Consider the following 19,208-nt stretch of genomic DNA (forward strand, 5'->3'; position numbering starts at 1 on the left):
CAGCTTGACAAAACTAAATAAAATATAATTATAGGCTGTCAAAACTTCGCCAGTCTGAGTTTAAAACAAATAATTTAAAGCATTAGACTCTAAAACTCCTGTTCTGTGAACTGTAATAAATATGAGAATTTATGGGGGAAATTATGTATAAGATTTAGGAGGAAAAAAAGACAAGAAATTAACTGAAACTTCACTGACTCCGCGTCCTAAAAGATTCATGATGAGTCAGTAGAGACGGAGGTAAAGAAAAGAGTGTGGTACCTCTGCAGGATGTGCAGGGACAAGTAGAGCTGCGGTTCATTGGTGGCCTGAGAGCGGACCAGTTTGCTTTTGGTGTGAGCCGAGACGACGCCGCCGTCCGCCAGGGAGAACCGGTACAGAGGGCTGAGGGCGTGGCCGTTCCTCAACACTGAGGAGAAACGGAAATTACACTTATCTCACCAAAAAACATATAAATAAATAAAAACACCACCATCATCATGATCACACGACACATGACTGAAACCCACCGATCAAAACAGAACATTATGCTTCTGAGGAATTAAGAAATGAACAGCAAAAACAACACAAAACAAACAATGAAGTATTATCACATCAGATTATTTGATCATGAATCACGATAATTACACCGATTAAAATTATACACTGACAATTTTCAGCATGTAGTGTGTATTAGTGTCGACAATCCTTCTAAAAAAAAAAAATCTCCGAATCTTGAAGTGTTTCGGCCGTGATGAAAACGCAGTTTTACCGTCTTGCTGGTGTTTCTTGGCGAAGGACATCTCGCCGTCATTCTGCAGGTGAAACCTCTGGATGCAGCGCCGAACCAGGTCCTCCCAGCCCGGCTTCATGGACGCCCGCAGCAGGCTCGTATCCAGCGACGTGATCTTACCTGCGCAGGTGGAGCAACGGAGTCACGCAAAACTTTCAGCCCACATGCTGGCGAAGCAAACTCCTCAAAACAGTCCTCCCGGCTCCACGATGCTCTGAACACTTCAGAATATGTATTTTAAAGCTGTTTACATTTACTCACTGTAGATAGCATGTAAACAACAACATCATACAGTTTACATCCTGGTACTTTGGGCTTGCGACGTTAAAATATCAAACGACTAGAAAACCACCGGCGTTGAATTCATTTATAAATGAACCAAAGACACTCTGACAGTAAATATATGTCCACTCTGCCTGCCTAAGAACAAAATATATATATCGAAAAGTTTAATTTCATCCCTCTTCAGTCTCCTGATATTTATGTCTTCCCTTCATACAACTTGGAGCCATAAAGTCCTTCTATCAGGATCTTTTTTTTATTTTTTAAATCAGAGCTCAGCGTTTTTGATTTGATCGTTGGTGCAACTAACCACACAGAAACTCTTCAACATAGAGTTATTAATTTAAATTTCAAGTAGAAGTTTGGATGCATCTGGCATCGGATTGATGCAGGTTCTGCCTACCTTGAAGGTCCTGCCGTGTGGTGAAGCTCTCGTACGTGGGCATCACGGCTCGCTCTTTGACTGGCACTCTTCTCGCCACGCAGATCAGACACGACTGGAAATCTGCAGGTTTGAAAAAAAAACACATTACAACTTACAATAATCTTTCACGGGTACAATGAGACAGGCCATAATATTTACCCGAGGATGTGGATGAGAGAGGTTGGTACGTAAAGCAACAATGGGATTTGAACAGGGAGGGATTGTTTTTCCTCCCCTTCAGTGTGTGTTTTGTAGGTAACTGTGAGGTCACTCCGCCTCTCTTGGGTGGTCTCGTTGTTGGGCTCGGCAACTGTTTTAGGTTCCCCGTTATAAAAAAAACACAACGTCTGCCTTAATTCCTTCACTGTTTATACCGCTAAACTGTGAATATAATGCAGTCCCACCTAATGCCATTACAAACCAAGACCTCAATGTAAACACAACAGACCGTTTATAAAAGTGTTCATAGCTTCCAGGTCTGACAAATGAGGTCGATGCAGAAGTGTCTTCAGCTGCAATACCAGCGAGTGCCACTAGAGGTCGGCTCCAAAAAGCCTCCGGCTCCATAGACTCCCATTCAACTTCTCTCATCAAATCCAAAGTGAATAAAATGTGTCCATCAGTTCTCTCGGTGTTGTTAGCTAAAGTCACTCCTTCTTATTAGTTTTCTGGAGGTCCATCTGAAAATAATCCCTCATTCATTAGAAAAGAAGATTCAAGAAGACCTGTTTTTGGGGGCGTGTCTGTTTGATTGACAGGCCTGTGGTGCAGTCAGGTTACAGCTATCGGTGGGCGGGACGTAGTATCGTCAGGTTTCCGATCAGATCGGTCAGATTAACCGCTGGCTCCTCCCCCAGCTCGTCCAAATATGGTCACTTCCTGCTCCAAACCGCTCCGAACTGGCAAAGATGGTGACGGACAGAATCTGAACTGGAGGATTCATAACGTTCACAAACCGACGGGTGACGTCACTGCCGGTCGCCGCTTTGGTTGACACATATAACTTGATTATTCTACTGGACGTAAAAATCCTGAATATTACAAACATGATAAAACCAGACTTTCCAGCTGCAACATGACAACAGCATCAACCCTCTCCGTTCCATAACTTTAACGTAAAGCTTCACCGTCAGCACTGAAATCAAACAGGACGACCGCGAGCTCAGCGTCGCCGTGGAGACCACGACCAGTCGCCGTGGAGACCACGACCAGTCGCAGTCGAACCAAACATCAACCGAAAGCTCAGTCTCAACCTGCAGCCCTGCGTCTGTCCAGCAGACGTCCTCCTCCTGTCGGCGCAATATCTGTCTGTCAGACGTCTAAAATTAGAACGCCAGACAGATTCTCCCCGTCGTGTGTGTGTGTGTGTGTGTGTGTGTGTGTGTGTGTGTGTGTGTGTGTGTGTGTGTGTGTGTGTGTGTGTGTGTGTGTGTGTGTGTGTGTCATTAGATTAGATGGGAAGATGACAAAGTGCCACGCGCTAATTAGTGTCTCCCGGAGGAGAGCAGCGGCGGTGGAAGGAGGACAGGACACAGGAGGACGGGAGAGAACGAATGATGGGGGACGAGACAGAAAAGTCAAGACGCAGACGGAAAGAAAATAACCGTTAAAAATACATATTAGAGAAGAACTTCACCCGACTGAGAATAAAAGATTAATGACGGGACGTGGAAATAAAAGAGGCACTGAAATTAAGAGAGACGGAAGAAGAGATGAAGACGAGGACTGTAAATTAGAGGGAACGAGGAAAAGGTGAATAACAATAAAACTGAAGGCAGAAATCGGAAACAAAATCAAAGATCCACAACAACGACGAGGACGACGGACAGGAACGTGACGAAGAGCTTCACCTTCCCCCTCCTCTTTGATCGACTTGGGTTCGGAGACAGCGAAACACTGCATGGTCTCGTACTTCTGCTGCACCGCGTCCTGCGGGTCGGAGGTCGGCCGGGCTTCGCCGTCGCCGTGAGGGTTGACCAACATGCGACAGTTGAAGGTGTGGCTGTTCCTGTTGGACGAATCGCCGCCGCGGTGATTGACTGCGAGACAAAAAAAACAAAAACAAAAACAAGAGAGGAGACGTTAGAAGATCGTCGGGCTGGAAATATTCCAATTATTTTTTTATGGTAGATGGTTAGTTTAATTAACTGCTTTTACTTTTGTGGTGCAGTGAAGTTGAAAAAAAAAAAAAAAAAAAAAAGGCTATATGGGATGACGCAATTCACAGACGTGTATTTTCGGTTTATTGCCATTTATTCGTATGCATATATTTACCTGTACATTTATGGGTTTCTATGTTTTTGTTTGTATTTTAAGGTTTTTCACCTATCGACTGACAGCTAATATGATTCATGGAAAACTCTGTAAAATAAAAGTGGAAAAAAAGGAACAAAACGACAAAAGCACTCCTTCCTCCTCCTCCTCCTCCTCCTCCTCCCGGCGTCTCACCGAGGCTCTTGGGCAGCAGGTTCTTGATGAACTCGGCGTGATCTCCGACGTGCAGCACGCTGTAGACGCTGGTGTTCATCAGCTCCTCCTGCTGGTAGCGCAGATACTGGCTGACGTTCTCCGACACGAACACGACGTTGCCCTCCATGTTGACCACGAAGAAGAAGCCGTCCAAGGCCTGAAAGAGGTGAAGAGCAGACGTTACAGCAAATATAAAAAAGTGATCTAACAAAACAAAAGGTGGGGAGGCAACAGTAACTCCTCCACTTCAGGTTTAGCTAAAAAATAATTTATATAATACCCATTTTCGTTGCAAATTTGGCACTTGATCAGCACGATCTTTAATCAACTGTCTATTATTATTATTAATAATAATAATAATAATAATTATTATTATTATTCCCGTATGTGTATTGGGATCATAGACTATATAAAAGTGTTTGTAGCTTCCGGGTCTGAAAAATTAAGCCGATGCTGAAGGGTTTAAGCTGCAATACCAGAAAGTGCCACTAGAGGTCGGCTCCAAAAAGCCTCCGGCTCCATAGACTCCCATTCAACTTCTCTCATCAAATCCAAAGTGAATAAAATGTGTCCGTCAGTTATCTCGGTGTTGTTAGCTAAAGTCACTCCTTCTTCTTAGTTTTCTGGAGGTCCATCTGAAAATAATCCCTCATTCATTAGAAAAGAAGATTCAAGAAGACCTGTTTTTGGGGGCGTGTCTGTTTGATTGACAGGCCTGTGGTGCAGTCAGGTTACAGCTATCGGTGGGCGGGACGTAGTAAAAAAAAAAAACGGGTGTTTTTGGGGGCGTGTCTGTTCGATTGACTGGATTTCTGCCCTGGCTCGTCCATATATGGTCACTTGACGGCACAGCTGGTTGCCGCTGATTACTGTGAACTACAGTCAACACAATCTTTCTTGCAGATGCCACAAACATTCAGACGTGCGCAGAGGTAAAAAAAAGTGTGTGATTCAAAATTTAAATGTAAAAAAACCCCGAATTAAACTATATCACGAAAAAACACAGCGCTCGATCTCGGTGGGCTGTGAGCGTCTTACGTTGGCCACCGTGTGCAATTGTGTTTGTGTTTTTTTCCATTCTTTCATTCCCGTCGACTCAGCATTTTCCAGCTAAATGTACAGACTGCTGATTTGTTCGTCGGCCTGTATGTACGCCTGCTTATTATCCCCGACGCCGCCGTAGAACAGAATGGAAAAGGGGTCTTGGCACAGAGTGATGTTTATCTTTCAGACTCGCGAGCAGACACCTCGGCCGGCGTTGCTGCTGGTGGACGCTATATATAGCCTCCTGTGTGTGTGTGTGTGTGTGTGTGTGTGTGTGTGTGTGTGTGTGTGTGTGTGTGTGTGTGTGTGTGTGTGTGTGTGTGTGTGTGTGTGTGTGTGTGTGTGTGTGTGTGTGTGTGGTCAGGCTCCTCCCCTTCTCCGTTCTAATCTGGCTTTTCACTAAGGTATTTACACCTCATTGGGTCCCGTGTTATACGTCATCACACACCCGTGTACACACCAACACACACACACACACACACACACACACACACACACACACACACACACACACACACACACACACACACACACACACACACACACACACACACACACACACACACACTGGAGTGTGTTTGATGATGGCATTGCCGTTAGTCAGAGGAACTCTGCAGAGCAGCGCCATTTACAGTCAGAGAGATGCTCCATCTGCTCTGACTGACGACACATGAAACACTGGCGTTTGTCCACTTCCTGTGTTGTCGTAGTGACATTAAGAGCTCACGTAATTAATGTCACTGCACGGAAAATTACGGTGCACCGGCCCGTTCTGAAAACACAACATTTAGTGAGTTTACTTGTTGTGAAAATGTTTCGGGTTCACTGGTATCAGCAGGAACACCCATTCATGGTGTTATCACACTTCTGTTTTGTGTCACTCTTGCTTTGACCTTTAAACTATTTTTCTTTTCTCTCTCTCTCTCTGACAGTGATAACGCAGGCAGACGGAGGTTTGGTCGAACCGCAGACTGAATATAAAAGAGTTTGTAGCTTTCAGGTCTGAAAAATGGTTCCAATGCAGAAGTGCAATACCAGCGAGTGCCACTAGAGGTCGGCTCCAAAAAGCCTCCGGCTCCATAGACTCCCATTCAACTTCTCTCATCAAATCCAAAGTGAATAAAATGTCTCCATCAGTTATCTCGGTGTTGTTAGCTAAAGTCACTCCTTCTTCTTAGTTTTCTGGAGGTCCATCTGAAAATAATCCCTCATTCATTAGAAAAGAAGATTCAAGAAGACCTGTTTTTGGGGGCGTGTCTGTTTGATTGACAGGCCTGTGGTGCAGTCAGGTGACAGCTATTGGTGGGCGGGACGTAGTATCATTGGGTTTCCACCGCTTAGCCATCCAAATATGGTCACAAACCGCTCCGAACTAGCAAGATGCCGACGGGACAAAATCCGAAACTCTCGGCTTCATAACATCCGACCAACCAATGTTGGGTTGAACGTACCTCCAGCATCATGGGCCCGAGAGCGTCTTTATCGATGACGCCCTGCCCGGTGGACGAGACGTCGGCCTTCTGCACCTCCTCGGCATCAGCCACCGGAGCTTTCTCTGTAACAGACGAGGAACAATTTGAGTTTTTGCAACATTATTATTACATATTTTCTTTGTCTTAAGAAAAAAAGAAAAAAAAAGGCTTTTATTTACTAGTTTCATTATTATTTTTTGATGAACAAATATTGCATTCATCCCATCATGAAGAACAAACACAGAACTTCACCAAAGCGTTGTGAGGAATCCGGAGAGTGCACGACTCATTGATGATACGGTGAAAACGGCACGTCAAACGTTTTAGGGCCCGGCATGAAAAGAAAGGCTTGTACGAGATGAAGCGAGCTGCTGTTGTGTTTATCACAGACTGGGTTTGTTTTCTTGGAATCAAACATCTTCATCAGAATGAAGCTTTTCTTTTTTCTCTTTTTTTTTTTTCCAGGACACACTGCGGGTGTTGTTGTTTTTTTTTTTTTTGTGACGACGAAAGCCTTCAGGCGAAAACCGACACGCCGACTTTGAGTTTTCATGTAAACCGAGACCTTTTTTCTCAAACATTATAACTTATATATAAACCGTGTTCCTGATGTGTAGGTTTGAGTAGCGGAGGGTTTCTCAGTTTTACAGTCTCCACTCTCCTCCTCCGGCTGTACCGCTGGACCGTTAAGCCTCCCGTGGCCCCATTAGGCCACATAGCTGACATTCCTGTTGTGGGACCGGAGCTGTACGGAGTCGTCGGCCCTTAAACCCTCGTCACCGGCGAGCCTGGAAACGGCTCCACTGTGTAGGTCGGAGGGTATTAAAGTCTGTTTCTTTAAAAAAATAAAAAAAAAAATTGTTTTAAATCAATAAATATGAGTCGCTGTGTTTCACATGCTCAGGTTCGGGGGGTTATCGAGCCTCCCGACACCACCGCGAAAGCACTCTGAGGCAGCACTATGACTTGCATATGAATGGCCTATTAACAGCTGGTGTATCGTGCGGTCCTGCAGTATCGACTAATGCACCGCTCATTAGCTCTAAAACAAACAAAAAATAAAGAAAAATACTTTCTCAGGTGTTTGTAGCTAACAAACAAAAAGCACCCCGAGCAGCGGTTTCATTACCGAGAAGACTTCGGTCTTAACGAAGCCGGCTTCACAAAAACAAAACAACACATGAATCTGTCACTGATTTGTTTTCAGGTCAAGCCGAAGACGTCTCTTCTTGCTGTTCTTCACTCTCAGTTTGGTTGAGTTTGACCTGCTTCAGAGCGGTCGTCACCGTCAGCGAATCAAATGGTTGATTGACGGAAAAGTAACAGCATAACTTTGTGTTTTCATTTTGTAACCTGACTTTTTACTTCATTACAACATCATGACTTGATGTTTGTTATTTCCAACAAACAGTCGGAGCAGACAGGAAACCGAAGAGCTCACCTCCTGTTCTACAATCTAAACCTGTGGTTACTGTAAATGTGAGGCGTGGGCCAAAACACACACACACACACACACACACACACACACACACACACACACACACACACACACACACACACACACACACACACACACACACACACACACACACACACACACACACTTCCTGGTGATGCTTTTGTTCTGTTTGAATTCATGCGTTTTATGTGAAATCTTCATCAGTTCAATTCTTAACAACAACAGCAGGTTTCTGAAGTCGACCAGGCAGCTGTGTGACTAGTGTGTTTTCAGTGTGTGTGTGTGTGTGTGTGTGTGTGTGTGTGTGTGTGTGTGTGTGTGTGTGTGTGTGTGTGTGTGTGTGTGTGTGTGTGTGTGTGTGTGTGTGTGTGTGCTTATTCAGCTGTTGTTTTCAGACACAAACAGCACTACAGCGCATGAACACCAACTGGCTGACCACAGGAACCAAAAGAGAGGAGAGAGGGAGAGAAAATGAATGCTGGAGAGGAGAGGAAAGGAAAGGAAAGGAAAGGAAAGGAAAGGAAAGGAAAGGAAAGGAAAGGAAAGGAAAGGAAAGGAAAGGAAAGGAAAGGAAAGGAAAGGAAAGGAAAGGAAAGGAAAGGAAAGGAAAGGAAAGGAAAGGAAAGGAAAGGAAAGGAAAGGAAAGGAAAGGAAAGGAAAGGAAAGGAAAGGAAAAAAGAGAAAGAATAAAAAATGGGGCGGAAAAAAAGAAGAAGAGTGACAGAAGATAATTTGTGGAAGGATGGCAGAGTGATAGAAAGAGTAAAGGAGAGAGATTGAAGATAAAGAGGAAGAGAACGAGAGGAAGACGAGGAGGTGAAGGAGTTGAGAGAAAAGAGAACGAGGAGCAGGGAGATGGCGAGACGGCGCTGAGGGCAGATCGTCCTGGTTTCCCGTGAAGACTTACATCACATTGACCAACAGCGTTACATAAGAGCACCGCCTCGGTCATCATCACACATCAGGCTTCACGCTCTCACACCGAACATCTCCGTACGTTTCCCTTCGGCCACCAGTTCAACTCCACTTCTGAATATTTGTGATCTTTTCTTTGGTTGAAATATTCGAACATTTAAAAGAGGCCGCGTGGGAAATTTAATCTGCATTCACACACACTACAAAAAAGTATGTGGAACAAGTGTAACCTGTGAGGAGCTCCTAAAACCATTATTATTATTATTATTATTATTATTATTATTATTATTATAGTGAGTTTTCACTTCACAGCGAACATGCTCTCCTCCAGCAATTTGTCCACTTTTTTTTTTTTTTATAAGAATATGAAGACTTTCTTTGATTATGAAAGCATTAACTGAGTTTTATGCTGCTTGATACTTTCTTTAGAAGTTTAACTTTTTATCTCCACTTCAATAAAATAAAATAAGACAACAAAAAAAAACCTGTTGTTCACGTTTTGAAAAAATACCTTTAAGTTTAAACTGGCCTGTACTTTAATTTTGTACTCAGTATTTTATTGTAATTTAAATTCAACTTCAATTTATTTTCTCCATATCGTTTATAATTTATCGTATTCATTTATGCATTTTAGATGGCAAAACTTATATTTTAGTATTTTATTGAACTCTAATAGGTACTTCGGGTGTTTGATCATCACTCATTAGTTTGTTCTCTACAATGTTCTCATTTATTGCATTGAGTGTGGAAGGTTTTGGATGTGTGTGTGTGTGTGTGTGTGTGTGTGTGTGTGTGTGTGTGTGTGTGTGTGTGTGTGTGTGTGTGTGTGTGTGTGTGTGTGTGTGTGTGTGTGTGTGTGTGTGTGTGTGTTCGGAGGGTGTTTTTATTGTTTTCACTGTAAATCATTGTTTTTATGCCATTTGTATGAAAAGTGGCAAACAAATAAACTATGAATGATTGATAATACATGACGCTGATATTAAGAGGAAAGCCAACGAGCCTCATTAACGTTTGGCTGTTATGATGATGATTATTTATTGTGATGCAACGCCTCACCCTGCTCCTTGATCTGCCTGATCTGCTTCACCGTCTCCTTGAGGATGGCACATTTGTCCGGCTTGACGTTCAGGTCGTCCATGTCGTTGATGTTGGCGAAGATCAGCTCTGCCAGCTCCTCGATGTATTTGTTCTCCTGCTCCCGGTTCCTCCTCTCGGTGCTCCTCTTGGGGCTGGACGACGGGGGAGGGGAAACAAACAACGGTGACCGAATAGTCATTCGTAGCGGCATCGTGACCGAGGACGTCGCCGTGACGCATTCTCCACATTAAGTGGCCGCAAAATGCTTCTTTAACTTTTGAGGGTCTTCGCGCGGTGACCGTTTGTTTCCAGTCACGGAGACGTCCTCGGTGACAGAGAGACGATTTCATAACATCGCCGTCATTATGTCCTCATTACGGCCTCCGTGCATCATCGCTACGACAACAGGTTTGTTGTTATATAAACTGTTGTCTGTAAAAAAAAAATTAAAAATTGCTGCAGCGGCACTTTTCTCCGCTGACCTGAAAGAGTCTCTGTCTCCTCCCCCGAGGGGCCACGAACAACCTTCACAGGATTAATGACTAATTATCTGATGGCAGGTAAATCAGTTGTTGATTATCAGCATATTTTATTTCTGCCGGGTAACAAGACAAAATCTAAATTAAACCAATAAATTGTACATGAGGGTCTGGATAATTAATACTTGTGATGCCCTGAGGGGGGAGGAGGGGTGTGATTTTTGGACGTTGCCATTTTGCTAGTTCAGCGCCAGAAGTGACCATATTTGGACGAGCTGGGGGAGGAGCCAGCGGTGGATCTGACCGATCTGATCGGAAACATGACGATACTACGTCCCGCCCACCGATAGCTGTAACCTGACTGCACCACAGGCCTGTCAATCAAACAGACACGCCCCCAAAAACAGGTCTTCTTGAATCTTCTTTTCTAATGAATGAGGGATTATTTTCAGATGGACCTCCAGAAAACTAATAAGAAGGAGTGACTTTAGCTAACAACACCGAGATAACTGATGGACACATTTTATTCACTTTGGATTTGATGAGAGAAGTTGAATGGGAGTCTATGGAGCCGGAGGCTTTTTGGAGCCGACCTCTAGTGGCACTCGCTGGTATTGCAGCTGAAGACACTTCTGGATCAGAACCATTTTTCAGACCTGAAGCTACGAACTCTTTTACATAAAGTCTACGATTGGTTAATGTATTTTTTTTACCTGGGCCCCAGCAGATCTGACTGACAGTCCTTCCTCTTCAGAGACCCCGCCCCTCCTCTGGGGGGCTCCCGGGTGTCCGCCCCCCCACTACTCATCTTCAGCAAATATCAGCACCTGGAGAGAGAAAAGAGGATAAAAGGGGGGAATTTTTTTGGTCATAAAAACATAAAACATTGAAAAAGTTCATCCTGTAAAAGGCCCAAAAGAACTTAAACTGTTTGAACAATGCAAATGTTTCTGCCTGACATAATATTTACACACCAACAGCTACAGAACAAAGCAGAGGAACCGGCAGCCACGTGACGATTTACATGTTTACACTTATGATTTCAAATACTTTCCAAATAATGTTATTTTTAAAGTCATTATGTATCTAAAGCTGCTTCGTTTTCTTTTTTTATCTGACAAAATTAGTGCGCTTTTAAATCTAAACGCACTTTGTTACAAGTGCAGCCGAGCTCGATGGAAATTAAAAAGTTAAAAGTCATTTTTTTTTAAAAAGCACAGTGTTATTAACAGACAGTTATTGATGTGCTGAAGATGCACACAACCTGCGCGGTGCATTATCAAACAGGGAGCGCGCTCGTGACTCACGAAAACAATGTACCATTGTAATGGAGGCAATAACGTGGGAGGCCCAGTGGGAATACTGGAGGCGTCAATAATTACTTCAGTTAGAAAATAGATAATTCATGTAGGCATTCGCTGCTGTCATGGTGTCCAGAGCCCAGTTGTTTTCAATAGTATTTCTGTCATCCTGAAAGTGTTGTGTAAGTACCGTACTATTCTTACTTTGTATTTATTTATCTCATTTTAGGTGTTTTTTTTTTTTTTGTAGATGTGACTTGAAGATTATTTCTCAGGTTTACGGTGAGTAAAAAAAAAAAAAAAAGCAAACTGATTCCAGACTGACAGCAGCAAGCGGGACAAATGTTTTTCGATCACAAAGTGAAGAGACGTAGCGTCCGGGGAGGACAGTGGGCCTTTAAGGCTCCTCGACGGACCGACGCATCACCTGACTGTTACATAACAGCCCGTCGGTGGGGCTGATGAAAAGCTGGAAGGAGGGAGAAGGGAAAGACAAAAGAGAGAGGAAAAAAAAAAACCAAAAAAACACAACAGGGAGTCAAAGAAAAGGAGACGAGTGAGAAAGTTAGCAGAAGAAGAAGAAGAAGAAGAAGAAGAAGAAGAAGAAGAAGAAGAAGAAGAAGAAGAAGAAGAAGAAGAAGAAGAAGAAGAGGGGGAAAAACATTTTCTCACACCGGCTTAGAAGTAGTTGTAAAATAAGAGAAGTTGAGGAGGATGAGGTGACAGCAGGAAGAAAACCAGAGGAGCTGTAAATAATCAAGGCCTGAGAAAAACATGTCCTAATTACAGCATAACGGGAGAGTAGGGAGGTGGGGGGGAGTAGGGAGGGGGGGAGTAGGGAGGGGGGAGGTGGGGGGAGAGTAGGGAGGTGGGGGGAGGGGGGAGGGGGAGTAGGGAGGGGGGAGGTGGGGGGAGAGTAGGGAGGTTGGGGGGAGGGGGGAGCCTGTCGGTCAAAATCAATCTGAGACTCCTGAATAAAGATGGAGGTTCTGTTTTTCAGGATAAAAAAAAAAATGAGGTGATGAATGAAAAAGGACTCGTTTATCGTCACGATTAGAATCTGCTGCAACCGATTTATAATGCAGAAGTTTTGAGTTTCGAGTCTTGGTGCTCAAAAGACGGGACTTTATTTTGAAAAGACGGAGCGCGTTAAGAAGAAAGATCCACTTCCTGCTTCGGTTCTCGCCAACTGAGATCATTCAAGTGCTCGACATCTTTTTTCTGCTTTGTTGTATCTCAGACGTTTTGGTCGCCTGTCTGCTGCAGTTTGGTGCACGTGAACAGAAAGTCGTTTGCATGCGCGACAATACTCGCGCTTCTTTTATTAACATTGAAATTAGCAGCCCTAATAAATATGGAAATTACAGCATGTCAAGTTAATTAAAAAGACCTGTCAATCATCATTTAAGAGCTTTAAATATATATTTTTTTACTTTAAAGGTGGAACGAGTAGGTCGCCACACAATACATCTTCAATGAATCTCCCCAAAACTCATATAAATTAACTTTACAAATATTAAGTCCAATTTTGTAAAAACTAAAAAAGTGTTGTTATTGTTGTTATTGTTGTTAGTGTACAGCAGGTTGTTGTAAAGGTACAGGACGTGTCACGGTGCCTGAAGGCAACACCATCATCATCATCATCATCACCATCATCAACGGTATCACTTCGATCAATGCTCACAAACACATACATGTGGGGAGACACACACATGGTGCACCAACACACACGATGAATTAACACTAATGTAGCCCGCGACAAAAGCCTTTACCCCGTCCAGCCCTGATACTAATGCAATCAGAGGAGCCGAGAGCTTCGCAAAGTGAAGCCATTTAAAAACGATTTGAGCTGCAGAGCAGAGACGGGGGCCGGAGGGTCAGAGCGGCCATTAAGGAATTAAAGCCGAGGATTGATCACCGCCTGCTTTAAGTGGACTCCGTCTCCAGTAGAAACCACCTCGGCTCCTCGCTCCCTTTGTTTTGGTAGAAGAAGAAGAAGAAGAAGAAGAAGAAGAAGAAGAAGAAGAAGAAGAAGAAGAAGAAGAAGAAGAAGAAGAAGAAGAAGAAGAAGAAGAAGAAGAAGAAGAAGAAGAAGACGAAGAAGAAGAAGAAGAAGAAGTGGTTACCGTGGTGAGGCTGTCACAGATTATGATTTAGGTGTTGCCGTGGAAACGTGGGCTATACGTGTTGATTCTTGACGAACGCTTACCACCGCCCGAATATTATCGTCAATCAAATTTGCCCACAAACTCTCGGCCTGTTCGGCTTTCAGATAACATCCTCGTAGTCTCCACTTCCTGAGCTGAGCTCCCGGGCGACGGAGAGCGAGGTAAAGTGTCAGATTACATCCAGGTGGAGGTCAGGTGTGGCGGGACGGATCAAAACAACAGCTTGCAGTCTGTTTTTAGCAGTAATGTCTTTAAAAAAATTTTTTAAAAACACTAAGAAAAATAACACACGGCGATGTGGAAGGTTTGTTAATGACGCCGTGCGACAGGGAACGGCCGGTGAGAATAAATAAATAAATAAATCACGGGGTGCACGACAGACCGACTCTGACAAAATGATAGTGGTCATGCAAGTAAAACACACTACGGCTTGTGATTAAAGTGATGAGTCATCGTCAGGCCTTCAGCTTCCAGACTAATTGAGGTTTTGAGAATGTAAAAAAAAAAAGAAAAAGCACTGACCACGCAGTCTTATGTAACACAAAATTAAAAGCAAATGTGTCTTCGCTGCCGATGGTGAAAAAAACCCTAAAAAACAAGCTCTGTCTTTTCCACTCGACTTGACTATCGCTCACAGCTGTTCGTTTTAACGCCGCCATTACGACTGCGGATGTGTGGTGATGCCGCTCTGAGCCGGTGGACGTTAACAGTACGTGCTATACTATATTACAGGTGCACACGTAGGGTGGTTTTTTTGTGGTTTTTTTCCACGTGGCAGACCAGCCCTGTTTTTTTGTATTGAATCATCAGTTTCCAAAGGACTCGTGACGCCGGCGTGCTGGAATAGAAAGCAAACGTCTTTTTCTGTGTGACGAGAAAGTGAATTCCCCCGTAAAAAACAACAACAAAAAAACAAGCTGTACAAATTCAACCAATGCTCTCTCTCTTTGTCTAAAACAAATGAGACTAATTGTTGGGGTTTTTTGGTCTGTTGAGTCTGTTACCGTTTCATTTAAAAAAAAGAAGAAAAAAGAAACACACTTCATCGTCTGCAAACTTTCGTCAGAAACCAAATTGTAATCGGCAGAAAATCCATAAAAAAACTAAAAAAACAGCTGTTTTGATCTGAAGCGGTGGAGAAACACCACAAAAAAAAAAAAAATGATCCCAGCATAATAATAAAAAAAAAATAAATAAAAAACCAGAGATCCAATCAGGAGAAGGAGACTCAGAGCAGCTGGCGTCCTGCAGCTGCTCATTGTGTGCAGCTTCATGTAATGTGAGAGCCTGATGCCTGATCGATTATAGGCTGCGATCAATACCATCGAACATGCCTGCCCGGATGCTAACTTAATTGTGAACACACACACACACACACACACACACACACACACACACACACACACACACACACACACACACACACACACACACACACACACACACACACACACACACACACACACACACACACACATAAAACCCAATACTCTTCTACACGCTGCAGATTAAAATGTACAGCGAAGCAGAAGAGCACTTGTGTCCCAAATCGGACCCTCGAATTACAAAAAATAAATAAAAAAATCATCCGACACGCATGAAAACACACGCAGGGATGTGAGAACGAGGCTCGGAGAGGCTTTGTTTATGGTCGGCGACACTTTGCTCCGTCATGGTGGTCCGTGCAGCGGCTGAAGCTTCGCGCAACACAAACATTCAGCGGCGGCCAAAAAAAAAATTCACCGCTCGAAACTCACGACGCAAAAGTAAACAAATACAAGTTTCTGTTAGATGTTGGGATATGCGAGACTAAAATTAACACTTACGTTAAAATTCACTGCAAAACAAACCATATGTTGTGAAATTCCCGGCGTGATAATTAAGTAAAATCACATCCTGTAACGCGCTGATAAGCCGGATAACGACGCGGCTTACATCGGACGTGACGAGAGAAATTAACCGATGAGTCAAACGGCTTATTAATATGCAACACACAAAAAACAAAAAACGAAAGCGAAGGCAAAGCGTCGTTTCCTTTTCCTGAACCGGAGGTCAGAGAATCCAGGAGCTCGGCTCGCTGATTGAATTATCTCCACATTAACATACAGTCGCTTTCAGGAAACTTTTCCTCGGTGTGAATTTGAGATGTAAAGTTCAGAGAAAAAACAACAACAAAAAACAGCTTTCATGACCTCAAACAGGAAGAAAAAGATTTTTATAAACATAACATCCCAGAAACAAACACCTAACGGACGTCTTCCTAAAAAAAAGTTATTTTCACTTTTTTTTTTGTTCCCCAAAACTGCAAACTCGTCGTTTCGGCTTTCTGGACGACTTTTTAAAACAACAGTTGTTATTGAAGAGGAGCGAAACAGTTGGCCGGTTACACCTCAGGTGACAGAGCAGCTTCAGGCCTGCTGACTGTGCACTGTGTGTGTGTGTGTGTGTTCATAACCACTCCCCCCGCAACACACACACACACACACACACACACACACACACACACACACACACACACACACACACACACACACACACACACACACACACACACACACACACACACACACACACACACACACAGTGTCAAAACCACAATAACAATACATGACAGCTCAAAGTCCGAGTGTGACTCAGACAGCTGCCGTGAGCATCGAACTCATCACCGTCCGTCCGCGAAGTAAAGACACACAACGATAAATATTAGAATCACGGCTACGACCGAAATATATTCAACAGCTCGTTCCAATTATTTGTCTCCCGTGTATCATAACCTACAAAATAAGAGAGAGATGAGACGATTAAAAACAAACAAATATTTCCATTTTCACTTTGCCTCATCGTTGAAGACCGTTAAAGGTTCTGTTTCAGTTTTTACTCACGTAAACGTTATAGTTCTTCAACAAACGCACTGAAACACCTTTACGTTATTTATGTTTTAAATAGCTGGAACCTGGAAGTCTACGGACTGTTCCTTTAAACCCACTGAATGGAATATAATGGAGTGTGTTGGCCACTCACCTCCGCTTTGGTTAAACCGGTCCATAACCAGTCCAGAGCCGGCCAAACATCCCATGCCGGCCCGCTGGCACGCTGCTCACCACACACACACACACACACACTCACTATTTCCTCTCTCGCTCTCCCCCTCTCTCTCTCCCCCTTCTCTATGAGATTACTGTGTGTGTGTGTGTGTGTGTGTGTGTGTGTGTGTGTGTGTGTGTGTGTGTGTGTGTGTGTGTGTGTGTGTCATCTGCACCTAATGACAGCTGACAAACTACATGCCACAAATCCTCTCTCCCCCTCCCTCCCTCTCTCCCCTCCCCCAATCACATAGAGACGACACACACACACACACACACACACACACACACACACACACACACACACACACCCCTCCCCCCCCGCGCGCGCGCACACACACACACACACACACACACACACACACACACACACACACACACACACACACACACACACACACACACACACACACACATACACACTCCTCCTCCTATTGGCCAATGAGAGAGAGAGAGAGAGAGGGAGAGGAAACAAAAAAAACCTCCCCCTTTCTCTCTCTTCTCTCTCTCTCTCTTTCTCTCTCTCAGCCTTTCTAGTTACTGAGAGTCACACAACCGGTTTGTTCTTAAGTTTTGAGGAATTACTTCACAGATACTAATCATACAAAATGCATTGAAGGTGTGAAAATGAGCCAAATCTTTAATAAACACGCAAACATATGTTTTTATATATATATATATATATTTTTTTTACTAGTTTTGGTACTTTTAAAGCACTTAAAATGCTTGTATGTGAAGTAAAAAATAAAAATAAAATAAAAGAAGTAATGTTCATGGATAAGACCTGAAAGTGGTTCAAAAATTGCACCCAGAGATGAAATTGTGTGTCGATTTAAAAAATATGATGATAATTTGTGGACGTCAACTTGAGCATCGAGCTCAAAGTGCAACATAAATTAAATTAAATAACAAAACAAAAAAAGAATATGCAGGACTAAAGATACAACAATAATACAACGTAATAAATATCAAGAAATAAAATTCAATCAAACACACTAAACACCAGGGATGGAAAACAATAATTAATACCTAAAAACCCAGATGATAAATATGACTTCAAATTAAAAGCCAGATTAAAGAGCTAGGTCTTTAGTTACCCTTTTAAAAATACACAAAATCACTATAGACACCATATGACCAAAAGTATACGGACGCCTGAAGAGAGAATGAATTCTGCTGAATAACAAGAAAAATACACATAAACACACTTTTACAGACAAACCTTTGTTTTTTTCCCCCAAACTTTGCTCAAATCCGCTAACTTTCAAAATAAAAGGCAGCGATGGACAGAGAGAGACTGCTGCTGCTACTTTCAGCATAATGCATAATAAACCCTGCTTTGATAAAAAAAAAAAAAAAAAAAAAAAGCGTCACTAAGTGTGATGACAAAAAACAAATGAGCAAGAGAGTCACAGAGAGAGAGAGGTAATTTTACAAATGGCAAAAAGCACTAAGTGCTGGTGGAAGCAGCTGCACACACACACACACACACACACACACACACACACACACACACACACACACACACACACACACACACACACACACCTTCCCTTGCTTCCACTCTCCATGTTGTCATGTCAACATTGACGTCATTTCAAGCACAAAAAAAATTCTCCGGTTGCAGTTCTCTGCACCGACCGGCCGCGTTTGGATTTTTGCATATGCGAACTCTGCAAACTGCCGTGCGACTGAAAACAGACTCGACGGGCGTCCATTATACATTTAAAACAAAACTCAAATATTTGTTTGTTTTTTCTTCACGGATACGAGACGACGTGTGAAACTCTTCCGCAGTGTTTTTAACCAAAGTTTGTGAAAGACTTCGATGCACCTCTTTGGTGTAAATTTCATGTTTTTCCACAACAACATTTTTGACTATTATCTGCATCTTTGGAAAAGAAATTGTCCAAAAATGTGGAGAATAGTTCATTTTGACGCCTTTCACAAGGTTCCCGTGTTGGAGGTAAAACATCATTTAAATCTCAGGCCGAAGGAACGCAACCGGGAGCTCACTCACCTCGCATGCAAAGCATCCTGGGTAAACATCCACAAAGAGTTACATTGCGACATCATTCAGTGGTCTCTGGAAGACATAAAACAAGAATGAAGATCAATATATTAAAAGAATTATTTAGTTTTTTGCACTTTTAAAACTCAAGCATGTAAATGCGAATTTCTAACGCGTACGTCCGCAGAAGGGAGGCCGGCTGGGACGACCCGGCGGGGACGACCCGGCGGGGACGACCCGGCTGGGACGACC

At 43.2% G+C, this 19,208-nt stretch overlaps 1 protein-coding gene across 4 annotated transcripts in view; it reads right to left on the reverse strand.

Annotated features, from left to right (window-relative positions):
- Window positions 1-19,208, reverse strand: part of LOC138626913 (nuclear receptor coactivator 2-like) — a 43,560-nt gene that overhangs the window by 16,338 nt on the left and 8,014 nt on the right. For 2 of the 4 annotated variants that reach the window (XM_069708910.1, XM_069708909.1), the window contains exons 2-10: window positions 18,966-19,031; window positions 11,107-11,220; window positions 9,894-10,066; window positions 6,443-6,546; window positions 3,927-4,104; window positions 3,329-3,517; window positions 1,458-1,559; window positions 752-892; window positions 262-409 (exon numbers count right to left, since the gene is read on the reverse strand). In XM_069708910.1, the coding sequence (XP_069565011.1) occupies window positions 262-409; window positions 752-892; window positions 1,458-1,559; window positions 3,329-3,517; window positions 3,927-4,104; window positions 6,443-6,546; window positions 9,894-10,066; window positions 11,107-11,201 (1,130 nt within the window). In that variant the 5' untranslated portion in view covers window positions 11,202-11,220; window positions 18,966-19,031. Of the gene's footprint in view, window positions 1-261; window positions 410-751; window positions 893-1,457; window positions 1,560-3,328; window positions 3,518-3,926; window positions 4,105-6,442; window positions 6,547-9,893; window positions 10,067-11,106; window positions 11,221-18,965; window positions 19,032-19,208 lie in introns of those variants that run through there. The other 2 variants (XM_069708908.1, XM_069708911.1) reach the window with 2 other exon arrangements.

Source organism: Brachyistius frenatus, unplaced genomic scaffold (genome assembly GCF_029030835.1).
Source record: "Brachyistius frenatus isolate BFR_SWC_R1_liver_20210118 unplaced genomic scaffold, ASM2903083v1 Contig_79, whole genome shotgun sequence".
Classification (NCBI taxonomy): Eukaryota; Metazoa; Chordata; class Actinopteri; family Embiotocidae; genus Brachyistius; species Brachyistius frenatus.